The 26,814-nt window shown below is 40.8% G+C and overlaps 1 protein-coding gene across 3 annotated transcripts in view; it reads left to right on the forward strand.

Annotated features, from left to right (window-relative positions):
• The window catches only part of myo15b (myosin XVB), a 48,335-nt gene that overhangs the window by 5,978 nt on the left and 15,543 nt on the right, over positions 1 to 26,814 (forward strand). For all 3 annotated transcript variants that reach the window (XM_005949587.3, XM_042215228.1, XM_042215229.1), the window contains exons 7-30: positions 2,670 to 2,839; positions 2,957 to 3,029; positions 3,135 to 3,320; positions 3,425 to 3,534; positions 5,799 to 5,866; positions 6,304 to 6,388; positions 8,331 to 8,363; positions 9,192 to 9,272; positions 10,091 to 10,194; positions 10,287 to 10,559; positions 11,772 to 11,847; positions 12,333 to 12,461; positions 14,723 to 14,891; positions 15,957 to 16,047; positions 16,153 to 16,393; positions 16,554 to 16,663; positions 18,307 to 18,366; positions 18,469 to 18,544; positions 18,663 to 18,781; positions 20,344 to 20,459; positions 23,409 to 23,550; positions 23,676 to 23,787; positions 23,890 to 24,196; positions 24,303 to 24,366. In XM_005949587.3, the coding sequence (XP_005949649.2) occupies positions 2,670 to 2,839; positions 2,957 to 3,029; positions 3,135 to 3,320; positions 3,425 to 3,534; positions 5,799 to 5,866; positions 6,304 to 6,388; positions 8,331 to 8,363; positions 9,192 to 9,272; positions 10,091 to 10,194; positions 10,287 to 10,559; positions 11,772 to 11,847; positions 12,333 to 12,461; positions 14,723 to 14,891; positions 15,957 to 16,047; positions 16,153 to 16,393; positions 16,554 to 16,663; positions 18,307 to 18,366; positions 18,469 to 18,544; positions 18,663 to 18,781; positions 20,344 to 20,459; positions 23,409 to 23,550; positions 23,676 to 23,787; positions 23,890 to 24,196; positions 24,303 to 24,366 (2,995 nt within the window). The remainder of the gene's footprint in view (positions 1 to 2,669; positions 2,840 to 2,956; positions 3,030 to 3,134; positions 3,321 to 3,424; positions 3,535 to 5,798; positions 5,867 to 6,303; positions 6,389 to 8,330; positions 8,364 to 9,191; positions 9,273 to 10,090; positions 10,195 to 10,286; positions 10,560 to 11,771; positions 11,848 to 12,332; positions 12,462 to 14,722; positions 14,892 to 15,956; positions 16,048 to 16,152; positions 16,394 to 16,553; positions 16,664 to 18,306; positions 18,367 to 18,468; positions 18,545 to 18,662; positions 18,782 to 20,343; positions 20,460 to 23,408; positions 23,551 to 23,675; positions 23,788 to 23,889; positions 24,197 to 24,302; positions 24,367 to 26,814) is intronic.

The raw sequence follows: 26,814 nt of genomic DNA on the forward strand, positions 1-26,814 counted from the left end.
ACATGAACCACTGCATTGGACACTGATGTGACACTTTATACCTGCCACCCAGTCAAAACGTATGTTGTCCACCTAAGTGGACATGTAAAAAATTGTTTGAAAAGTACATATTTAAAAAAAAATGAAGTTCAAAAATCTTTTTTCATGCCTAAAGATAAATAAAACTACTTAAGAAAAATATTCCTGAATTAGCTTGTCATAATTCGTGCATGAAATGGTTAATTCATTTGAAAGCCTGATGCTTGCTTAGCTTTTTCCACCCTAGTTGGAAAACTCAAGAAAACAGTCGGGATTTGTAGCTGTAGAAATAAAATTGAATTGACTCTGTTATTGTCAGTCTGCTCCAGGATAACGATGTCCCACTTCTGCTGATTTTGTCAAATGCTTTTATGAGCCTTGCCTTCAAATGGATATATCTAAGACTAAAGAGTGATTTTAGGAGATGCACTCATACACACAAAGTTATTTTTATTAAAATTCACATTGCAGAATATGTTCAAAGTTATAAATCTCTTGGAACAGTTACCAATTCAAAGCTTGATGTTAAAGCAAATTGTGAAGCTTTGTGTAAGAAGGGACACCAGTGATGCTTGTGTTTGAGAAGGCTTTCTGGTTTCCACATTGATAAAACTGTGATGATTTAATTTGATCGTTCTTTCCTTTATGATACTTATCTGTAAAGAACAGAAACAATCAAATTGTTAACAGCCTGATTGTCAAACCACAGCTGAACCAAGCATCTCTGTATACCACACAGTTAGTGGTTGGCTGGTTCAATTTTCCTTGACAGTTCACACCCATTGCACAGTAAGTTTCAGTTTCTTCTTTCTGGGTAAAGATTTCATTTGACTTTGAGGCTTCATTCTAATATTGTACAGTCTTTACCTTACAATAAAAAGCACCTAGAGAGAAGCTATATAAATAAAATTAACTAAATTTAAGTCAATCGTTGGTGACTTTGTTAGTGTTATAAAATATGTTCATTTTCACCAGACCTGATGCCTCTGCCAAATTTTTGTAGTTCTTGAGCATGTTGTAGCCCTCTAATAAGGGATTCATTTTTGTAAAAAAAAAAAAAAAAAGGCAATATTAAGAATAATAAGCAATAATAGGGCCCTTGGCAGATCTTAAGGTATACTGCAGTATGGGCTTGGTAGAGTTGAGGCATTTCCTGTAGTCACTGGGATGTCTTGCACCCTGTCTTCTAATGTGGCTGTAGCAAAAACAAGTTACTTCCCACTTACTGTGTCCGCTAGGTAGTGTACAACAACACATAATATTATAAGTCATGCTGTTGCATATGTAAGAAAACATCAATATAGCTTTGTTAGAACAAAACTTGAATAAATTAACTAGCAATATGTCCATGGTGTACCTTGCCTCTTGCTCCAGATGGCTCCAGCCCCTTATATATATATTTAAGTATGCCATAAGCAACTCATTCCATAACTTCATGGAATGGATTTCTATGCTGGAATCTAAGCCTTACTTCACAGAGCACAATTCCCAGCATTAGATGCAGTGCTTCAAAGCACACTGCCACTGGACTCTACAGCAGTGGATACATGTTCTCTGAAATGATGAATGACACTGTGTCTGACAATCTGATGAATGAGATGCCAGAAAAACAGTATTTGTCTAAACGCATTGTGCATGGGAACACTTTGGGGATAGACCCTTCCTGTTCCAACATGTCTGCGCACCAGTGTACCATGCAAGGTCCATATAGACAAGGGTGAGTTTGGTGTGGAAGAACTGCACTGGCCTGATCTCAACCCTATAGAACACCAAAAGGATGAATTAGAGCAGAGAGTGCAAGCCAGGCCTTCTCATCCAACATCAATGTCTGACCTCACAAATGCACTTTTGGAAGAATGGTCAGAAAATTCTCATTAACACATTTATAAACCTTGTGGAAAGCCTTCCCAGAGCAGTTAAAGCTGCAAAAGATGTGCCGAGATCATATTAAACTCAATGAATTAAGAATGGGATGTCACTCAATTTCATGTGTGTGTGAATGAATTTGTGAAACATTTATCCAGGACGCATTTGCAATTTCAGTTGAGCGTGCTGAGTATGGTGCTAACACAGCAAGAAGCTGTGTTAGCACCATACTCACAGAGTAAAACTCGCTTCACTTTGGACAGTGATTCTGATCATCAAGTACTTTCTTGTTCATGACAGGTTTGAGCTTTGGTTGTTCCTGAACATCCTAACCATTTTTTGTTCATCTGAGGGTGACAGTTTGGATCTTCTTCAGACTTTTGCAAAGTGGTGGCACATCTTATTTACAACTGACGAACATGCTCGGATAAATTATTTGAGCCTGATTGTATAATTTTGACTCTGTGTTGATTTAAGAAAATACCAAATAAAACTGGAACACATTTTTGCACCTGATTTTTATTTTTTTTTTAAATCAAAGAACAGTTCAAAGAAATCATTAAAAGCCTAAAATTATGATGTCATTCACGTCCATGATGATGAAGGTATTTAAACTTCAGACCATAATCATAACTTCCTCTGTCGCATCAGCTTAAACGACTATGAGACTGCAGCACATGACAAATAAACTTGCTTCCCAGTACTTTTTTATTAAACTGTCAGATTTTGTTACTCAGTCACTGAATGGTGTTCTAGATTGTTACGACCCACTTTAACCCCTGCAGGTATGTATCTGACTATGGTCCAGGGGAGTACCGTTCACTGTGCCAACATAAACTGCTGACATCTATGAAGCTTCCATCTCCAACCTGCCGGATGTACCCACCCACCGAGCTGGAATGGACATCCAACCAGAGAAAGGGAACCATGTTGGTAGACGTTCACACCTACAATGGTGAGACTAACTGAACATTTCCATTTTTGTACCATGAAACTGGATCAGTGGGCCTAAAGGCAGTGCAAAAATATCAGCTTTAATAAACTCACAACACCATTTGACGTTTTATTTCAGATGAGAAGTTTGTAACTGAAGTGGAGTCTTGGACCACAGGAGAGCAGCTAGCGTCGTGGATTCTTCATTTCAGGTATAAGTTGTAAACATATGTGATTTCCCCCACTTTGCTAACTAATGTTTGCATTTACATGCATCTTCCTTAAAATTTTGTGTAATGTGTTGTTTTGTGCCATAGAGGTGTTTCGGAAGTGGTACAGGGCTGGTCAGTGTCTCTTTTTTCAATCGATGACGGCTGGTCTGATTTAGCTGGCTCAGATTTTGTCATGGATCTCCTGGCTGGAGCTGAAGCTGAAGTGCTCCCACCAGAAGGGACTCCCACCTCTACTTACTCTGATTACCTGTTCAGCAACCAAGGAGATAGGTAAAATAGTGAACAATTGTTTGGGGGTTTGTTTCATTTTCTTGGAGGGTCGGGGGCATCTTTTAAAGAATCCAGTGGCACTTATGACAACTGTTTTTCTATAGGATGTTAACAACCGATCAAGATGACTTTATACCACCAGCACCACCCATACAAGCTCCTGGTCTACCTCCTTTTGAAGGAAACCAGTGGAGAAGAGATTATCCACAGGAAGGTAAGTATTATATGGTGAAATTTTAGTACACTAGTTATCTAATTAACACCGTCAGGAAGACCAAACAGAGCCATCTACTAATGTAAATGTTTAGCTATAGTTTGTCTCTTAGGAATTAACCACTTTCAGTTTAATGTTATTTATTTATATAGTACCAAATCACAACAGCTGAATCAAGGTGCTTTATATTGTAAGGTTAATACCCTACAATAAAACAGAGAAAACGGAGGCAATTCCAACAACAGATGACTCCCTATGAGCAAGCACTTTGGCAACAGTGTGAAGGAAAAACTCCCTTTTAACCAGAAGAAACCTCTGTCAGAACCAGGCTCAGGGAGGGGCGGCTATCTGCTACAACCATTTCTGGTTGAAGGGGGTAAGACAGGACACAGATATCAGTTAGAGAAACATTCTACAAAAAAAGACCTATAATTTTAATTTATGTTTTGTTGTGTTTCCCACTATGACTTCACATGTGATTGGCTGCTTCCAGTAATGGCAGCAACATGATAATATCAGATCATGCAAGGAACGGCTGTCTGCAAGTGCACACAGGCACAGTTCATTACTTGTCTCACCAGAAAGATTTTTTATTTTCTAGACCATGCAGTCCATCTAGCTCTAAATGTGTCCACATAGCATTTCAGAAAATGTTTCACTAAACATGATAATGATATATAAAAGAACTGACGACAACAAAAAACTGCCACAAAAAATACAAGTGAGATAGTAAGCTTTATTTTGCAACCATCACTTTAAACCAGCAGATAGGTTGTCCTCCCTCTGTCTCTATCTATATCTATTATGGCTGGGGGATAACAAGTATGTCCACACTAATTATTTAATATTGAATAGACATCACACTGCAAAAAGATCTATACTAGTGCTGGGGCTGCACGGTGCTAACGCGTTAATTAGCTAAACATGCTAACACGTTGACGCCGTGCAGCCCCACGCACGGGGTGATCCGCATTAACTCACTAACAGAGATTTGCCACATGCGGTTATGGCATTAACAAGATTAACGCTGACAGCACTAATCTATACACTACAAACCAAAATACATTCAGAAAAGTTAGGTGTGTGAAACAGTGGCTCCCAGTGAAGGGCCGTTTTTATCTGTACAAATGCCGCCTTGCACTGCTTTATCCCCTGGCCCAGATCTGGGGCACCCTTTCACGTGAGGTCAGTCAAGGGTCTGGTCCATTCCCCAAATCCAGGCACGAACCAGCGGTAGTAACCAGCGTGTCAGGCTACATTTCACTGTGTGTTATACTTGTATAACTATGCATGTGACAAATAAAGAACCTTGAACCTTGAACCTTGAGCCAGCCCCAAGATGCAATGGCTACTGTTTTCTCCACCTGTAGGCACACCTGCCCGCCTCCCAAATGGTACGCTAACACTGTGCCTCCCTTGATCCAAACGCAGACTTCTTTGGGTTGGCTATGAGCCCCGCCTACATCAGGGACTCCAGGACCACAGCTACCCAGTACACATGCCGGTTGTTACTATGGATGATAACATCATGGAGAAGGCTGTTTTTTCCTTGGATACTGCAGACAAGGGAATCTGCCAGTAGCCCTCGGTTAAATCCAGTGTTGTGAAAAATTAAGCCGGATCTTTCAAGTTAAGGAGTCCAGCAGCCCCAACCCAGGCCATGAGATAGGCATCAGACCATGACACCTCATTCACCAGCCATACCACCTCATAGTCAACATCGCCAACTCACCGTGTGGCCACAAAGAGTCCTTGCCACTTGGCGAGTGTCTTTACGCTTGAAGAAGGGCATAATACAAGCACTTTGTCTCCCATTGAAAATTGCCTGAGTCTAACCCCTCTGTTGTACAGGTGCTGTTGACATTCCTGGGCCTGGAATAAATTCTCCCTTGACAACCTTGACAATGATTGCAGCTTTGCTTTCAGGTCCAGGACATACTAAATCTCATTTTTAACTGGGCTTGGGGGGAAAGGGGGAAAACACAATGAAGGCCTGGGGAGCCTCCCACACTGCAAACAACAAAGGGTCTATCCAGCAAGCCCAATTCCTTTCATCCTCATGAATGAACTTGAATAACAAAATAAAAACAAAATAAAAATACTATTATGATTATGATTGTGTCAAAAAGTAGTATAAAAAATATTATGTTGATATTTAGTTTTTGGTTGAAAAAATAAAGGAGTAGTCGTACAGGCAACCAGCAAAGACAACACAAAGGTCCTTTTTTTTACTCTAACTAATGAGAAATTCTTTCCATCTTCAGGGCGCAGTCGACAGATGGAGGCCTATGTTGATGACATATTTGAACCCGTACTGGACAATGGACCTCCAGTGAGTTGTGTTGTGTTTCTTTGCAGTTTGGCTTATAATTTTGTCTTCTAGCTGAGGGCACAGTGACTACTAGGCTAGTATTTCTCAGAGAAAAAAATGTTCATGCATGATAACTTTACTTTCTCTGATATGAAAAACAATGTAAGAAAGGAAAGATATAAAGAGAAAAAGAGAGATGCTTTAAGGTAAAGACTGCTCATTTGATAAATTAGAAATTTAAAGCTTGTATATAACGATGTAATTTATACTAGACAGTATGTGCAGGCTAAACTGTGTAGTATGCATTTTTAGTGTTTAGTTCAGAGATATGCTTATATATTGTAGAACATTATTATGTTGTTACTGAATTTGTTAAGGCTTATTTCCACGTGTAGTTGTGGCTGCCGTGTCACTTATAATGTGATACACAGCTCATTTTTGTGTGTTTGTGTGTGTAGGACATGGAAAGAGTAGCTATTCTGAATCGCAGGATGAGAGGGGGAGGGGGGATTGGACCGATGCACTCTGGCATGTATGGAGCAGGTAGGAAATTCACACGCCACATGTATTTACTTCATAGTTGAACTACAAAACATTCTTAAAGGTGTAGATTGTTCATAATGTTCACACTAAAAGGTAAAATCGATCTGCTTAGGGGTAGGGGCAGCAGCCTACGCAGACAAAGCCAAACCTGCCTCTGCCAAGTCACCTCCAGCTTATCCAGGGTAACCCCAGGCATTCTCAAGCCAGCTAAGAGATGTAATCTTGCCAGTGTATCCTGGGTCTGGCCCAGTGGCTCCTCCAGGTGGGACATATCCAGAGCACCTCACACAGGAGGTGACCAGAAGGCATCTAGTCAGATATCTGAACCATCTCGCTGGCTCCTTTGAATGTAGAGGAGCAGCAGCTCAACTCTTAGCCCCTCTCAAATGACTGAACTCCTCACCCTATCTCTAAAAGAGAGACCAGCTACCCTTAGGATAAAGCTTATTTCTACTGCTTGTATCCGCACCCTCATTCTTTCAGTCACTACGCAAAGCTCGTGACCATAAGTGAGACAGGGGACGTAGCTTGACCAGTAAATTGAGAGCTTTGCTTTTATGCTCAGCTCTCTTCACCATGATGAAGCGGTACATCGTTTGCATCCATCCATCTTTGGTCCCAATCCTTCTATCACTCACTTCCTCCCCTCTCTCCTCACTCGTGAACAAGACCACAAGATACCTAAACTACTCCACTTGGAGCAGCAATTCATTGATGACCCTGCGTGGGCGCTCCAACCTTTTCTGACTGAGGACCATGGCCTCAGATTTGGAGGTGCTTCACACTAGGTTGCAAACAACTCCAGTGCAAGCTGGAGGCCAACTCTACTTGCAATGAAGCCTGATGAAGCCAGCAGATCCACATCCACCTACACCTAGAAATTATGTCCATAAAATTATAAAAAGAATCACTGACTAGTGGCAGCTGTGGCAGAGTCCAACAACCACTGGAAATGAGTCAAACCTATTGCCAGAAATGTGGACCAAGCTCACATTTCTCCTTTGGCTCACAACAACAGGCTAGAACACCCCATACTCCTAAGTATGCAAAAAAAAAAAAAAAAACAGGACAAAGAGCTGGTTGAGTGTTCTGCATCCAGGACAAAAAAACTGCATTGACCAGGGTTCAACAAATGGAAGAGCTTTCCTTTCTGCTCCGCCCCCCTGGGGGGCATGAATTACCCATCTTGCCAGGTGGGTAGCAGTGTGATGGGCGACTCTGCTTCCTCTACAGAAGGCATGTCAGTGTGGTTAAAGAGGTCCTCAACGTTTTCCTTTTACCACTTGACCATATCCTCAGTTGAGTTCAGCAGCCCCCCACCCCACCACACACCCTGTGAGTAGAGCAATGCTTTCCCTTAATGAGATCCCAAATGGTGCCAAAATTGATTCAAGACTAACAGAAAGTCATGTTGAATCTGTTGGGCATTTTTCTTGGCCTTCAGACAATAATTCTGATTGCTACACTGCCAGATGAGAAAGGCAAAAAAAGAGAAGAAAAGAACAAAAGGCCAATTCCTCAAGGGCAACTCCAGACTGGAATAGAGTCCAAACCCTCTCCAGGAGATTGGTTATGGAGCCCAAGTAAGTGAGTTGAGATGAGATCTACTATATGTAACCAGTTGAAGGAGCTTGGAAAGAAAGTAACTGGCCTTTTTTAAGTTTCATGAAGACATTTCATCTCTCATCCAAGATGCCTGGTCCCTTGTTTTAGTTCTTTTCATAAGGGTTGATTGAATTACTCTTTGTCTGACCCCTCACCCAGGAACAATTTGGTTTGGGAGACTAGGGGGCAACAGACGCCCCTGGCACCTGGGATTACTAGGACACACGAACTGAAATTGTATTGCTGCTCGTCATATATCTTATACACATTTTTGAAAGACAGGATTTTAGCTTGTTATGTGCCATTTCAACTGCACACTAAAACACCATTTTTACAGGTATGCCTATGACAATGCCAAGCTATCCTTTGGGTAAGTAATTTATTACATTTCTGATATAAAGAATCAAGCCTTCACTTCTTCTTTCATCATTGAGAAAATATTCACTTTTTGTCATGCCATTGATTATGAATGTCTTTAGGCCAGCCAGGTTTGTTCTAAGATCTCCATTTGATATGCAGTTAGGGGGCCCTGTAGAAGGCACACTTCAGTATAGTTAACTAATATAACCGAACATAGTACTGCAAGCCTCATTAGTTTACTGCCTATCCTTCAACATTGAAAAGCGGTGAACCATTATCCCTTCTTGACATACAACATGATATATGTAGTGTTGAATTTGTAGTTTTTTCACATTCTGTTTATAATTTTAGTAATTCTTGATAATTCTTGATCTTTTTAACCTCTTAAAAAGGGGGATATCATTAGCTTGCTTTGTAGACATACACTAAACAAGCATAGTTTCACAAACTAGAAAATATCTTTTATAGGTCTAGTGCTGTCTGATTTCAATTTGGAGATATCTAATAGGTGACGATTTTGATCAGGGGCCAGGTTGGGCCTAAACGTACCTGCTGTATATATTAAGCAGTTAAAATAAACATTGTTGTTCTGTTTGTTGTTGTTTTTAAAGCCATTTTAAAGCTGATTTGGTTAATGCTGTTTCTTGGTTTATTCCATGTGGAGTTTCATATCTCATATCTGTGTATGTATAATATATATGTATATCGCTTATACTGGTTATCTTTTAGAATACTCATATGCGGTTTAATTTTTATGTTTTGGATTTTTTAAGTTATGGATTCAAATAAATTACAGAAAATGTTTCAATTCTCCATATGTTGCTTTCTGTATGTATAGGAGCACCAGTCAACCCCGCAATGCCCAGTTATGGTGCAAATCCCATGATGCCAGCCATGCCAGCCATGCCAACCATGCCAGGTAATTCTCCAACATTTCTTATTCATTTTTTTCAGACCTGGGCTCATATGATGACACAGATTATTGGTAGGTCAACTACCACCTCCTAAGGGACAGCCAACCAGCCTCCTCTGACACTGCCTCCTGGACCCACTGCATCCCCACCCCACCCCCCCTCTAGCACATGACACTCCGCAACGCAACCCCATGTCCTGACTTAGTCTAGGGAGTCTTAGCCTACTCACCCCTTAAAGTCTCATTCAGGCAGTCCACCAACTCATTAGTCTGAGGGTGGTAAACGCTGGTCCAAAAGGTTTAATGCCCAGTAGTTCTTCTTGTGTGCAAGACATGAACAAAGTGCCCTGGTCAGTCGGTATCTCTACCCTGGGATCCCGACTCAGGATATGACTTGAAACAGTGCACTCTTTGCTGAAATGCAGCACTGCTTTGGGATATTGTGTTGCATTAACCTGCATCAGAACGAATACAAAGTGATATCCCCATGCACTCCAGTGAAATGCCCCCCCCAAACAACTGGTACCAACAACTGTGTGCATTCTTCCTGCATGGGATTGTCATGACTCACTCTGCATAATCTTTCCATAATCATCACAAAATAATTAAATGCCAACGCTACGTCAGGTCGCACTTTGACCATCAACATTTGTGGTCAAAGTCCAACATTTGTCATCACAAGACTGCTCTGGTGGAGCAAATAACTGGAAGTGCAAAAAACCAAAATTATATATGCATGAAACAGTTTATAAGCACTGTGTTTGCGGAGTTTTATATATGTATTTAAATATGTGTAACAATTTGTCATAATTGATCATACACAGCCATGATGATGCCTCAGGCTCCCATGCCTGCTCCTGCTGCTGACCCCATGCAGATGGCAGCAGCAACGCAACAGGCTCTAATCAACCAGCAAGCCCTTCTCATGGTCAGCACTATGATGATCATTTTGTTCACATCCTTTATCACCCCTTCATCCCTCGTAAGGCCAAAGTTTAAATTTCTCCCCTGTCCTCTCAGGCCCAGCAGATGACCATGCAGGCAATGACTCTGTCCCAGCAGCAGGCACAGGAGCAGCAGAAGAAGGAGCAGGAGAGACTGAAGAGGGAGGAACAAAGGCAGAGGGAACAGGAAAGAAGGCAGGAGGATGAGAGGGAACGGAGGCGTAGATCAGAACGGCGTTCTAAGGACCGTTCAAGTTCACCTCCTCCTCAGTCTCGCTCACCCCCACCTGTCCAGTCCAAAGCATCTGCGCCTAAAATCACCCAAAACTACAGTCAGCCTGAGGCAGAGGTATTTATATTAAAAAAAAAAAATAATAATATATATATATTATATATATAATATATATATATATTTATATATATATATATATATATATATATATATTATTTATATATATATATATATATATATTGTAATGTTTATAGCATATTGTGTGAGCAACTACTTTTCAAAACACTGTCAGTGTGGTACTTGTATTCAGTTGGTTACTTGCTGTGACATTTTTTAAAAAAATCCTTGCCCCCTTGAATTTCTGAGCATTACTGCCCACTCCCACTTTCCCTCTCTGTCACATCCACCCGCTCCCGCAATATTTGTATCCAGTCCTGCCCACACCCACAGACTCATAGTTTTCACATGGCGTCAGAGCTAGGGGGATGCATCCACCTAGAGGGAAAAACAGTACTGCAGTCCTTTGCACTCCTTTGCCATCAATCACAGTTTAACAAACCGCCAGATAGTTGCTGTGCTGTCGAATGCACAAATCTACATTTATTTACAGCTGCCAGAAGAGCGTAAAGTATTGCGCCAACACACCTCTCCTAACCCCACCTTAGGGAATGACCTAATCACACCAATCCCTGCTTCTCCACAGTAACCCCGCCTGCATTTTAAACTGTAGGAATGATTCACTGACATTGTGAAAACTTTACTGTTATGACACAACATTAAAGTGACAAATGAATACTTTTCTGGTCCTACACTGTAAATGTCAAAATGAACAAAACATAATTTTTCCATGTGGTAGTTTATTTGAGCTAGTTATGTACTGCTTTCCTTTGCTTTAACTATGAACTGTTTCTTGTTCTTTACCTCCTACATGGCAGCATTGTTTGCCCGTCCAGACTGAAATTACAGGTAGCTGTCCGTACTTTGAAACTGTTGATCCTGGGAGCAGTGTAATGTGAGGGATTCTCTACAACATACGCATAGATGTGACTGAACTGGAGCTCGCAGATTGTTAATCAAAAATCCCCCCAAAATTTTTAGTGTACAATCTTTTATAAATGACTTGCAAATACATACATATTATTCAATTGAAATGATGACTGACTTGTTTCTGAAAACAGCTGGTCAATACACTTACAACGTAGGATACAGACAGTGTTTGCTTTAGTCTTTCAATTTGGATTTTTTACCTCAAACTCTGTGAATGTGAAACAATAGTGTCATGTCATTATGCACTTCTTTCTCCTTATCATTTAAATGTTACTTTTACAGCCAGAAACAGAAGTAAACTTAGATGCAGATGAGCTATACTCTGTCAAAGATAAGAGGGACTTCTTCCAGAAGATTGGTGAGTTCAACAGCAAAATGTTCTTTCTTGCTCAAATGACTTAATATCATTCACAAGATATATGTTTGACAGATTATTCAAGTCATGTATAACATTTATAAATTTCTGCAATAACCTTTTCCCTTTCACCACGCTTTTATCTCTAATGTATTGGTCAGATTCATGCCCAAGAATTTTTCTTGATTCCATATTTTCTTGAATGCTTGATTCATGACTTTGTAAAGCCAGGGGTTTAGCCTATTGTTTATTTTTGTTAAGAAGGTCCTCAAGTCAAAATATACAAATTAAATGATTTTAGGCTGCAATCTTTATGGAGTTGATTTTGACTAGTCGGTCCATGTTGTGATGTTTTTATGTTTTACAGGAGGTTTAAATATTGTTTTTCTATTTATAGAATTCAATTTGCATCTTCAGTGATTGCTCCTGTAGTGTTTTTTTTTAAGTCATGGTTTTTCTTAATCCCATTTTCTTGTGCTGTCCTACAGCCACTCAGCCCAACCCTAAAGACCCTAAAACCCTAAAGACACGTCAAGCCCCAAGCACAACCAGACAGCAACAGCACTCACCTCCATTAACTTCTCCTTTGCCCCCACCTGTAGCAGCTAAGCCAGAAGGTAAGAGGATTTTACAAGTTCAAGGGTTCTCTGAACTGATCCTTCCTCTAAAAAGCTCATTTTAATTTAGATCATTTAGGGTAATCTCCAAACTAACTACCAAATAAATGGTAAAATGATAGCAAATAATAATATTTTGTACCAAAAACATTATGGATTCAAGTCTTTTTACACGTGAAAGTCTGAGCCAAGGTTTATAGAATAGAATAGAATAGAATAGAATAGCCTTTATTGTCATTGTACAGAGTACAACGAAATTGGAGTGCCACTCCCTTGGTGCAAGATTCAATAATAAATATAAATGTAAAATATAAAAAGTACAAAAAAACAATCGTAAGTACTCAAACAATAGTATGTACAATATATACAGGATAGCAGCATTAATATAATGACAGTGACGGTATGGAATAGGTTCAATTGTTTTTGTGCTTATTTACTACGGTGATAGCTCTGGGAAAGAAGCTATCCCTGAATCTGTTTGTCCTGGTTTTATGTGACCTGTACCGTCGGCCTGACGGTAATAGTTCAAACAGTTGGTTGCTGGGGTGAGAGTGGTCCTTGATGATATTGCCAGCTCTGCTGAGGTACCGAGAGTTTGCAGTGACCTCCAGGCTGGGCAGAGAGCAGCCAGTGATCTTCTGGGCTGTGTTGATGACCCTCTGCAGTACTTTCCTGTCCGCAGCTGAGCACCCTGCATACCATGTTGTTATGCCGTACGTTAGGATGCTCTCTATGGTGGCTCTGTAAAATGTCACCAGCAGCCTCTCCTCCAGGTTGTTCCTCCTGAGCACTCTCAGAAAGTGGAGACGCTGCTGGGCCTTTTTAACCACCGCCGTGGTATTTGCAGTCCAGGAGAGGTCATCAGATATCTGCACGCCCAGAAACCTCATGGAGTGTACCCTCTCCACACAGCTCCCGTGAATGTAAAGTGGGGCCGGGTCTGCTCTGCCCTTCCTGAAGTCCAAGATAAGTTCTTTAGTTTTCGTGGTGTTCAGTTGGAGGTTGTTAACTGAACACCACTCAGTCAGTCTGTTGACCTCATCTCTGTAGTCCGACTCATCCCCCCTTGAGATGAGTCCAACCACTGTGGTGTCATCCGCGAACTTTATGATGGTGTTTGAGAGATGGGTAGGGGAGCAGTCGGATGTGTAGAGCGTAAACAGGAGGGGACTCAAAACACATCCTTGTGGAGACCCGGTGCTGAGTGTGATGGTGCTGGACCGGTGGGGGCCGAGTCTGACAGACTGTGGTCTATTTGTCAGGAAGTCCTTGATCCAGAGGCAGATGGGGGTGGAGAGTCCCAGGTGAGACAGTTTCTGGACCAGGATCTCCGGGATGATATGATTGAATGCTGAGCTGAAGTCCAGAAAGAGCATTCTCACATAGCTTCCTCGGTGCTCCAGGTGACTCAGCGCAGTGTGGAGCGCTATGGTGATAGCGTCCTCGGTGGATCGATTTGTCCTGTAGGCAAATTGGTGGGGGTCCAGAGTGGGAGGCAGACCGGCCCTGATGTGCTGACAGACCAGTCTCTCAAAGCACTTCATCACTACAGGCGTAAGTGCAACAGGCCTGTAGTCATTTGGGCTGACCACAGCTGTCTTCTTGGCGATGGGGATGATGGTGGAGGTTTTGAGGCAGGGCGGGACGGTGTTTGATGACAAGGAAAGGTTGAAGATTTTAGTGAAGACTTATGTTGTTTGCATGTTACATTGTTTGTTTTTAATTTTGCTTAAGCATTTTTATCATGCAGCTAAGAACTTGACATAACATACCATTATTCTTACATTATTTACTATTTGGGCTACCTCTCCTTATATGCAACAGTGTTACAATACTGCTGTTTCTTTTCTAATCAGGATTCTTTGCTCTCCTGTACACTTTCATTTGAACTTTTTACAGTATTGTTGCAGCATATTTTAATTACAAACTCTAACTCCTCCTTCACTGATGTGTTACTGTAATTCATTGTTCCTGTCAATAGCTTCAGTGATGAACTTTCATACTTAATGAAAATTGGCCAAAATACTGAACCATCAAAGAAAGTGGGTTCGGTTCAGATAATAGTCCGAGCCAAAAACTTACATGTGAAAAGATCCGTAATACAATCTGCTGCTAATGACTTGGTAACTGATGGCACAGGGCATCTTTACTGCAGAATTCTGACCTCAGCAGGCTGTTTTGGTGCCACTATGGATCAGCAGCATATTAGGAAGGCTTGCTAGTGTTTATATCTTACATTTCCTGCGTTTTGTCTCCCATAGTGAAACATCCACAAAGCCCACCTGCAAGGGAAGTTGACCCCCCAAAAGAAAAACCAACCCCAACTCCCCTCACTAAGCCTCAACCTGAACCCACTTCCAACATTCGGGAAATCATCAAACAGTTCAACAGCCGACCACAACCAGAACCCGAACCCTTTCAGCCCGTCAGGTCTGAGCACTTCATCCTCTGTGTACACATTTCCATTAAAGCCTGAAATTGAAGTTTCCTTTAATCATCTGGATACTGCTTGAGCATTCTTTATATCTTACATGTGATGAAAAACTACCAAAGATGAATCAGCATAAATGTTGGGGGGAAAATGGAAAGGCATTTTAGATCGTCAGAGGTTTGAGTATCACTTTAAACATAATTGGAGCTTTCACCAAATTTTGGTGAATGTGTCCAGTTTGCAGCCAGTCACATGGCTTTCCTGACCAATTCAGTCTGTTGATGTCGCCAGCTCTGATGTTACTCCTCTAACAGACCATAGGAGGTACATTGCACTCTCTAATAGACTGAGAGAAAATCCCTGACATTTTGCTGTTCACTTGCATCTCTGTGTCCTAAGGACATAGAGCCAGTTTATTCCCTTTTTGTGTACAGACTCAGGTTGTAAAAGGGTCACCATCCCAGGTCCTTAGAACTTTGGGGATGATGTCATCGGGGACTGCAGCCTTGCTCTCGTGTAGTTTCTCCTGCTGTCACTTAACCTAGCCAAAAATTACAATAGGGAAGGGGTTCATTTTATGGCGAAGTTGAGGAAAAGGGAAAAGCACTGAAAGTAGTAGAAGTTTATGGAATCCAGGATGTGTGATGGAGGAAGCACCACAATGGTATAAACTAACCTAACCCTGTTAAAGATATTATTTAGCTCTTTTGTTCTCTGCAGATTGCCCACTGGTTGTCCGTCTCCCACCTTACACACAGTGGTTTTCTTCTTCCCACTCTATAGCATTGGTGGTGATGTTAGGCCTCCTGCTCTCTTTGTTTGTACGCCAGCATTAATTATGAGTCAGAGATTTAGGTATCTTTTCCCTGGAATTTAAAAAAAAAAATGTAAAACTAATGTTTAAATGTTTTTTTTGTTTCCTTTTATCAGATTTTACATCTTAAGCTAGCTCGTTTTACTCATATTCTATCAGTTCATAATAAAACTTGTTGAGAGCGTGCATGTAAATGAAACCTTAATAGAATTGTCTTGTTTTCTACATATCGTTTTTGTCCTCTTTGCAGACATCCTGCAAAATCATTTGTAAAGAAGAGTAACCCCAAAGAGGAAGCTCTGGCTAAGCTTAAAAACAAAGCACCAGTGGCACAACAGAAGGTCAGAATACAAACAAATAACTAGAAATCTTTTTTGTTTGTTTATGCAATTACACTCTTAATTAGGTAATTCTTTAAAACAGTTTGACATCCTTCCTGTATGTAGAAACAGTGGGTGCCTCCTCCACCCCCTTCTCCAAAGACCCGTTCACCACAGAAATCTCCACCATCAACAAGGGGTCGCAGAGTCATCTCCAACAGCATGAGACAGAAACAGCGCTCCCTGGAGGACCTGTTCAGCTCCCAGCAGCCCCAGCACCCTCCTCCTTCTCCCCCTGACTCCCCACCACCTTCCCCAGGCTTTCAGGACATCCCTGAGCCACCATCAATGGCTGCTCCATCAATAAGTGGGTGTCCCCTGACTTCATGTTTCCCCATACATCAGCATTATTCTGTGACATATTTGGCTGATAAATAGCATCGGCCGACAACAGTTCTATATGCCCTCATATAGCTGAGGGTATGTATCTTTGTCAGTAACTTTAGTTTACTGTGTATTAACTATAGATGATGATATGCCAGAGGACGAAGGCATTCAGTCCAAACTCCACCGCTTCTCTGCTGGGGTTTACTTCTCGTACTACAACATGCCAGGAAAACTGTTCCTGCGAAAAGAAGTAAGATTTGCATGCACACAAAAACAATTAGGAGGTTCACTTAAATGGGTACTGTTTTGGGTCCTTCTTACTATTGTGAAGGACCCATCAAATAGGGATGCAGTGGGTTTTGTGGAAACAAGATTGCTATAAGAGGAGAAACTCCTTTCTTGAAAGACCAAGGTCTTTCATAAAATTAAATTTTGTTTCTGCCAAATCACAAGCGCCTTCAGGCAGTTGCCTCAAGGTGTTTAAGGTAAAACGCAGTAATACAGAAAAAAAACAACAACTAAATTGCCCCCTTTAACCAAACACTTCACGACAGTGGAAGGGAAAAACTTCCTTTAAACAGGAAGAAATCTTCAGCTGAACCGAAATTAAGGTGGGGGTGATGAACGGAAGACAGGACAAAATAATCAATGTGCAAGAGAGTCAGACATTTATAATAACTACTGAAAATATAGAGTGGTGTGTAAGCACAAAAAACACTGAGTGCAGTAAGGTAGCCGCCAGCAGACTAGGCCTATTACAGTGTAACTATGGGAGGATTAGGGTCCCCTGATCCAGACCTGCTTTATCAAAAAGGAAAGTTTAAGCCTAATGTTGAAAGCAGAAGAGTCTGTCTGGCTCCTGAATAGTAGCTGGTTCCACAGAAGATGGGCCTAAAAGCTGAAGGCTCTGCCTCCCATTCTACTTACCATTCTTGTTGTTCTTAGGAACCACAAGTAAGCCAGCAGTCTGACAACTGCTGTCATTACGCTCACTGCACAATTCTGGAGCAATTGAACACATTTGCGTTTTTTAAGAAAGCCAGAAAATAATTGTTATAGCAGTCCAGCCTAAAAGTAAAAAATGTGTTAATATTTAAGCGGACAATGTGTTACGGCCGAGAGGGCCAGGCTGTGGGTGTGGACTCAAATGCAGACACAGAGGGAGGCAAAACGGGCGTGAACACAGTGCTTTATTTACAGTGCCTAGTTAACTTACAAAGCAGGAAACTATGAATGCTATGAACTGAGAACCATGAGGTCAAACTATGAACATGAAACTCTGAGTGCTATGACTAGGTGCTAGATTTCATGGATGGATCCGGGGAATGGAAAAAGGGGCAGCGGCTTGGATGGAAGTACACAGTCACTATAATGAGAGGAGACAAGTAGTCAGTGGCAGTCTAGTGAATCACAGCTGAAGGATTAGACTATGGTGGTTAGGGCTTACGTGTTGCAGGTTCAAGTGTCATGCGAGGAGGGGGTGTCCAAGGGGTTCTGGGTGAGGAGTGTCCAGAATATACTTGGAGTGAGGGACTTGGCAGGGAGGCAGGCAGGTGTAGTCCAATGATGGAAAGGAAGCAACCAGATGACAGAACCAGCGTCCAGGCGGAGATGTGAGTAGTTTAGTTTGGGAAGTGCGACTGCCAGGTGGGTCGTGAGTTAGCAGAAGATCTGGTCTGTTGTGAATGCTGGTCTTATATGCTGGTGACTTGATTGGAACCAGGTGTGGAAGCTGATTGGAGTCTCTGCCTGAAGGTGGAGCCTCTTGCCCTATGACAGCTGGGATAGGATCCAGCACCCCCCCCCCGCGACCCTGAAAAGGATAAGCGGAAGCGAATGGATGGATGGATGTTGTTGTAAGTCCATGTTAGTAACTGCAAGTTTTATGTGCAGGTTTTTTACCCCAGAGAGATGTTTAACCAGCCCTATATTCTTAATCTGTTGTGTGAACAGGTCTGTATATTTCTTTTGTTCATCTATATATCTGATAGACATGGTAGACACACAGAGTTTGGAATTCTGTAATACTCTATTTTTACTTTTTTTTTTTTTTAGATAATCAAGGACACTTACTCTGACAGCTGCGAGAAGATCAGCAAAGAGGAGAGAAGGAAGATGAAAGATCTGCTGGGTAAGATTTTGACAGTTTATCATAAACCTTAATGCGACAATGCTGCTTTTCCAATCATTATCCGCCAGTGGCTTGAAAGAATATGACTCAGTTACACCATTTTTGCCACCCACAATAGCAAATTTCAACATAGGAACAACTATAAACACCATCCAGGACAACAACATGAAGAAGAGGATTGTCATTGCAGCTCGAGACAACTGGGAAAACTACTTTACTCGTCTGTTCCCTGTGAAGGTGAGCAGACCAAAAAAAAATCAAAGTAAAAAACATCCAAACTGTACTGTCCGTTCTGTGATCAGTCGAGTTCGGTTGCTGCTTCTCTGAGCTTTACTGCTCTTTGTGTGTTTAGCCAGCTGTATTCTACAATATACACTCTTCCACACCTTTATTTAGTATAACTATTCAAAAACAGGTACAGATTCAGGTTATTCTATCTAAGCAACCAATCAAATATTAGCAACTCATGTAGGGGTCCAAGAGGACCAAGAGGTCCTGCAGATATTTCAACATATATTTATATATGTTTTAATATTTCAGTAGCTGCAAATCTACCAGGATTTTCCCACACAGCCTTTGTCAATCACACACAGTTTTGTATGTGATTAAGATAAGATCTTATTCTAGCAGTCAGCCTCATTGATCATATGAATAGGGCATCTAACTAGCCAGAAATTTAAGGTCATCCAGGTCGTCATGTGTTCAAGAAATTCCTGCAGTTTAACTACTTTGGTGTGTGTTATCTGGCTTCATGGACAGATAAAGCTGGGTATCGTCTGCAAAGCAATGAAAACTTATGCTGTGCCTTCCAATTATACTCCATGTAATTAGCTACATTAAAAACGTAATTAGTCCTAGCACTAAACCCTTGGATTTCCATAATTAACATTTATGTGTGAAGAGGACTTCCCTGTTACATGAACAAATTGGAGTCTGTTTGATAGATATGATTCAAACGGATGCAGCACAGACAGATTATGTGTCAAACTGCACAGAAAAGTTGTCCGTTTGGTGATATTGGTTGTTGTTTTGACACATTATATTTGAAACGATCTCCCTCTTCAAACAGTTTATTTTTGCGCCCCTTCCTTAGTATTTAGTAGATCCTGAAGTACTGCAACCACAACGTTACTGGCATCTGTATGCATAACACATGGATGGGATTGTGTTGGGTGTGCGCTTCCACAGGCCCCGCTGGTTTAGAGACTTATTCCTATTAACGAAGTAAAGAAGCAAGACGAACAGTTTTAACCGGCTTTTCACATGCTAGCACGGGAAGGATCTCAGAGCAGCCCTTCTGCCCTTGGTCTCAGACCACTTTGAAGAAAGAGCTTCCCCTGCAGCCTTTTATTCTGTGACACAGTTTACACAAACACCCATAGTAATTGAACTAAGATTTACAAATTTAAGTAACACAATTACAACATTTAACAATTTCAACCTAACAGATTGGATGGGGAAAAATGTGTGTAGAGTATGCAGGGTTCACCATGAGGTAATATTACTCTGATTGGTTGAGTATCTCCATGGTATCAGCTGGAAGATTGCACCATATGAAAAATAAGATTGTCAATTGATAAATTCAGATTCAACATTACTCTGGATTGTTTCTGCCCATTTTGATGTTTTTATTATAATAACATATACAGTATGTTCAGGGGTATGTGATTGAGATATTGGGTCTTGATTGAGACACTAAAGTCATGAGCTGTGTAGTTTAAAGTGCAATACAGTAGAATCTATTGCACTTTACACTTCTTACAGATATTTATTTGCAAGCATCTCCTGTTTGTACGCAGCCAGACAGTGGGGATGCCCAGGTGTTGGGTGTGTCTCATCGCGGGATTCGTCTCCTTAAGATGGTGAGGGCATTGGGGATAAACCCCAAACATCTCCGGCTACTCAGAGGTTACAGGTAAGCATTTGCATGCACAAATTCACAGAGTAAGGGTATTTATTTCAAATACTTTCTCACTGTGTATGTACATTCTACATACTATCCATTTTTAATATTAAAATAAAAAATCTCATCTGGATCCATAATATACATGCTAAATAAATGATATAAACGTAATTATCTCTACGTAAAGTTCATTATTTATTATCCTAAAACAGTCATTCTCAAACTGCAGGCTCCCTCTAGTGGTACACAGGAAGTCTCTGAAAAATATTTAAGATTAAATAATTATACCATCTTCTGACTGAGGGATTTCTGAAAAATTAAAATGTACAGCTCGGCCACATACGCTTTTTTTTCCACTCGATAAAAGTTAACGTAAGGATTCCCGATGGTTAGGGACAAATGCAATCACATGGCAGGATGCTGTAAACAGACCAAACTTCAGTCAGGAGAACAACTGAGATAATCCATCCACAATATGAGGTTAGTCATTAATATACTGCTGCATGGGCTGGGCTGTAGTTAGATCGTAAGGGTTTAAAAACTGGGCTTTAAAATGAATAGTGGTAATAAAATCTGAGAGAGGCCGACAGTGATCACTGCCTTTTTTTAGGGGCTTGTTCAGATTAAATAGAACAAGATACAAAGCATTAAAACATGTTAAAAACACAACAGCCTTAATAAACACAGTAGTTTGGACCCGGAAGCAGGGTTATACGTCATCACTTAAAGACCAGACATCCCACCTACAGTTGTTATTATTATCATTTGTCACATCCTGTTTATGACAATTAAAATGAATAACATTCATATAAGAAATAAAATTGTCTCATGTAAACTGGATATGGTTTTAAATAGGCCTATACTACTGTACTTTTATGTCGATCATAAGTTCATAAGTTCCATAACTTTAAAAGCGATATATTTTATGAGGTGGTACTTGTTATGAAAAGTTTGAGAATCACTGTCCTAAAATATTATTTATTTATTTATCATCCTCATTAGCAAAATATGCCAGCCTGACCTGGAACTGCCCCCTAAATTGGCCAACACCACCTCTCCCCCTGCAGCTCAGCGAAAAACACACCTCATGGCCATGAAAACAAACATTGTTAACTTTGCCTGTCAGTCGTTTTCATAATGTGGCTTTCAAGTACAGTCCAAAGTTCACGCTCCCAAGATATCAGCAGCTATATTGTTCCACTGTTTTCATCAGCTAGATTAAGTTGCTATGGTAATAACTACAGTGGGGCAAAAAAGTATTTAGTCAGCCACCGATTGTGCAAGTTCCCCCACCTAAAATGATGACAGAGGTCAGTAATTTGCACCAGAGGTACACTTCAACTGTGAGAGACAGAATGTGAAAAAAAAATCCATGAATCCACATGGTAGGATTTGTAAAGAATTTATTCGTAAATCAGGGTGGAAAATAAGTATTTGGTCAATAACAAAAATACAACTCAATACTTTGTAACATAACCTTTGTTGGCAATAACAGAGGTCAAACGTTTACTATAGGTCTTTACCAGGTTTGCACACACAGTAGCTGGTATTTTGGCCCATTCCTCCATGCAGATCTTCTCGAGAGCAGTGATGTTTTGGGGCTGTCGCCGAGCAACACGGACTTTCAACTCCCGCCACAGATTTTCTATGGGGTTGAGGTCTGGAGACTGGCTAGGCCACTCCAGGACTTTCAAATGCTTCTTACGGAGCCACTCCTTTGTTGCCCGGGCGGTGTGTTTTGGATCATTGTCATGTTGGAAGACCCAGCCTCGTTTCATCTTCAAAGTTCTCACTGATGGAAGGAGGTTTTGGCTCAAAATCTCACGATACATGGCCCCATTCATTCTGTCCTTAACACGGATCAGTCGTCCTGTCCCCTTGGCAGAAAAACAGCCCCATAGCATGATGTTTCCACCCCCATGCTTCACAGTAGGTATGGTGTTCTTGGGATGCAACTCAGTATTCTTCTTCCTCCAAACACGACGAGTTGAGTTTATACCAAAAAGTTCTACTTTGGTTTCATCTGACCACATGACATTCTCCCAATCCTCTGCTGTATCATCCATGTGCTCTCTGGCAAACTTCAGACGGGCCTGGACATGCACTGGCTTCAGCAGCGGAACACGTCTGGCACTGCGGGATTTGATTCCCTGCCGTTGTAGTGTGTTACTGATGGTGACCTTTGTTACTTTGGTCCCAGCTCTCTGCAGGTCATTCACCAGGTCCCCCCGTGTGGTTCTGGGATCTTTGCTCACCGTTCTCATGATCATTTTGACCCCACGGGATGAGATCTTGCGTGGAGCCCCAGATCGAGGGAGATTATCAGTGGTCTTGTATGTCTTCCATTTTCTGATGATTGCTCCCACAGTTGATTTTTTCACACCAAGCTGCTTGCCTATTGTAGATTCACTCTTCCCAGTCTGGTGCAGGTCTACAATACTTTTCCTGGTGTCCTTCGAAAGCTCTTTGGTCTTGGCCATGGCGGAGTTTGGAGTCTGACTGTTTGAGGCTGTGGACAGGTGTCTTTTATACAGATGATGAGTTCAAACAGGTGCCATTCATACAGGTAACGAGTGGGGGACAGAAAAGCTTCTTACAGAAGACGTTACAGGTCTGTGAGAGCCAGAGATTTTCCTTGTTTGAGGTGACCAAATACTTATTTTCCACCCTAATTTACGAATAAATTCTTTACAAATCCTACCATGTGAATTCATGGATTTTTTTTCACATTCTGTCTCTCACAGTTGAAGTGTACCTCTGGTGCAAATTACTGACCTCTGTCATCATTTTAAGTGGGGGAACTTGCACAATCGGTGGCTGACTAAATACTTTTTTGCCCCACTGTATCACAGGTCTGGTGTGCTATTCCTTATGGACGTTTTTGATACATCTTTGATATTTTAATTCATTGTTGCTGTTGGTTATTGCATTAAATGTTAACGTGGGTCTTCATGAATAAAGTTTTGCAGAGGTGCTGTCAGCTGAACTTCAGGGTGAAGACACAGTGGCACTGAAGCTGAAGAGTGAAAAACTGGTGTTGCAGTCACGCAGGGCTCCTCAGATCATTGCTATGATTCAGTCATTCATCCAGGAACTCATCAAGGTACTCTTTTTATAATCATAGTTCATTCCATGGTCTATAATTTTAAAGGTTTTCAGCTTATATTCACAGTCTCCTTGTCTTTAGAGCCTCTTTAATTTTAGTTCATCTCTCACTCCTCCCTTTAGGACTCAAACCATGTAGTTGCCCTGAAGAGTTTTGTAACAGATGACAAGAGTCTACTCAGCTTCAATAAGGGTGATATAATCAAACTGCTGCCAATGGAAGGGCTAGAGCCAGGTAAAGTCATGACTTGAATTGTAGTCATATGTTTATGTTAGTTACTAAGACGAATATTATTTTCATTGTTTCCAGTCTAATTAGATTTGTCTGTTTCACCAGGCTGGCGTTTTGGCAACAAGGGAGGACGTTCTGGTCTTTTTCCAGAAGACCTCACCAAGCCATCTGCAGCCCCAGACTACCACTGTCTCAATCTAAACCACAGAGATGAGAAGAGGAAAAGCATGAGGAAGACTCTCATCAACAAACACATGGGCAGCAGTAATTCAAAGCAGCCTGGAAGAGAGGCTTCACCCCACGGTTTGGTGCATGGATCTCTCCAGAGATCACAACAGAGCTCAATGCAGGGCTCAGTCCTCAACTTAGAGGTGAACTCACCGATGGCTGACTTTGCCATGAAGTACTTCAGGTAGGATAAAAGTATGCTAAGTATTATTGTGAACTATGCTGAAGTGGTTTGGGGTCATATAACATGGAAAGTATAACTTTGTTCCACCCTTCTTTGTTTATCGAAGACTGGGGACAACAGGTCTGCCAGCCAACGGAAGGAATTTTTCACAAGTGATTGAATACACAGAGGTAAGTGTTGCAGTCCCTCTGATGTCATATGACCACATGTTTTAGTGCGAAATTAGTTAGATCTAATGCTATAACCAATAGTTAATGCACATCTATAATAGATGCCTTCCTGCAGTAAAATATGCCTTGTAATCTCTGAAAATAGAATAGAATAGCTTTATTATCTACATCAATGGAAAATTGTCTTTCATTCACCAAGCCATGAACAAATTAGTCAAATCACTTTATATCATCGCACATTCATACATACACATACAAATACAACAGAACAAACACACATCACAGCATGCCATTGTTCAGTATACTGATTGGTCTTGGGACAAGGGCTGGACTGGGACAAAAAATCGGCCCGGGCATTTTGACTAGAAACCGGCCCACCAGGTATTACAGGAAAAACCATAAAGCCTTTGAATGAAAACAAACGCTGTTGTCACAGTGATGTACACTGTCTTGTTGGTATATATGTATCAATCTAATAAACCTAAACCTACACCATCCTTCCTATTCTGGTATTCAAAACAGTACCTGAAAGTAGACTGCTTGGTCGAGTTAACCTCCTGAACTATCTACAACACATGGTGAAAACCTGAAATTAAGACAGAGAAGACTAGAGGTGAGACATGATCATTACTGATTACTGATGACAGATTTAGATATATTTTCATAAACCATTCATTTGCCACATCAATAAACAGCATGGCAGGGCAAAATATTTTTTCTAACATGGCAACCTTTAAAAAGTGAAAGGAGACAGAAAGACAGGTGAGAAAGAATAAAACTTAATTGACTTTTTGATGGCATTTTACACACAGTACTGGTACAGAATCTAGAAAATGTGGGAAAATACTGGCATCATATACAGTACTTAGCTACTTCTGAAGAAATTATGATGGGACCCTAAAAAAAATTACTATGTACAATAATGGATTTCTATACATTTTACATCAGATGAAAACGTTTGTTGTAAGATTCAGATAATTATTTTTAAAAGCAGACATTTTAAATGAGAATAAGAAAGAAAAGTATTTCTTTGTGCCCCCCTTTCCCTGTTAATGCCCTACCTGCCCCTGGCAAAACTTTGCTAGACCCGCCCCTGCACAGTTACCAGCTGTCAGCTACTTAGAAAAAGGATCCTGGTGTTATTTGTCTCTCAGAAACAGTTCATAACTTCCCTTCAACTCATTCATGTCACCTAAAAGGTAAACCTGTTTCTCCATCACCTGTTCAGCTCTGATGATCCAGTAAGGACATCTCCTGGTTTCATCTTCATGTTTCCCTCTCACCAGATAACCAAACCATATCATGACCAGCAGCTTTACAGCTGTGGCTCCAGCAAACATCAGCTGATACTAGAAATTAATATTAAATAAATTCTAACAACAGCTGATCAAGCTTAAACGTGCTGCTGTTGTTTAGCGCGACATCCGCTGGTTTCCTCTTTCTGGCGCAAAGTGAGCGATAAACAACACGAGAGAAAAGCCGATCAGCTGATCACCAGTGTTGGTCAAGTTACTTGAAAAAAGTAATCAGTAACTAATTACTGATTACTTCCCCCAAAAAGTAATCCCGTTACTTTACTGATTACTTATTTTCAAAAGTAATTAATTACTTAGTTACTTAGTTACTTTTTAAAAACACGATTTACAACCTGAAGAGGTGATAAAGCGATAGATCTTTCAGCCCAATTCTACTTTTTCTACATAATCCATCATACAAAATGTAATCAAATGGAAAAGTCTTTTTTTTAACTTGTTTTATCAGTTTTAATCTTTTAACTTTATGCATCAAGCAAAAATTTAATTATATGCAACATTCTCTGACTTGAATAAATTAGTTTAACATTTAAACCTATTTTCTGCACATTCCAGCACATAAAATAAAATATTTTTTGTGTTTACACTCAGTCTTTCAAATAGATGCAAGTAAAACACAGCAGAAAATAAATAAAGTCAAAGACTCAGCGGTCCTGTTGCTCTATTTTCACCTGTAAAGCAGGAGTGGGTAGGCGGAGGTTTACCCTGGTGCAGGTGTGCCGCGGTTTCCGTGAGTTTCCCATTACGTCGTAGCTACTCGGTGCTTGTTGGAAGTTTAGGGGTTTTTTTCGCTGTAAAAAGAAGTTTTCTTCCCACGCACAGCGGACACTAATGTTTTTGTCACTTTTTATGGAATCAAACTCAAAGTAAGGTCAGTACTTCCACGCTTTAAACGCTGCACGCTCATACTCTCTCCCACATCGATATATGATCCATTGTTGATCTGCACACAGCTGTTGTCACTAACGGCGCACTCGCTTACGTCACTGTCATGAGACATTCTCGCAAAAAAATCACGGTTTTAGTAACGCAGTAACGCAGCGTTCCTACGGGAAAGTAACGGTAATCTAATTACCGTTTTTGCAATAGTAATCCCTTACTTTACTCGTTACTTGAAAAAAGTAATCAGTTAAAT

This window comes from Haplochromis burtoni, unplaced genomic scaffold (genome assembly GCF_018398535.1).
Source record: "Haplochromis burtoni strain Fernald_Lab_line unplaced genomic scaffold, NCSU_Asbu1 Contig_686, whole genome shotgun sequence".
NCBI lineage: Eukaryota > Metazoa > Chordata > Actinopteri > Cichliformes > Cichlidae > Haplochromis > Haplochromis burtoni.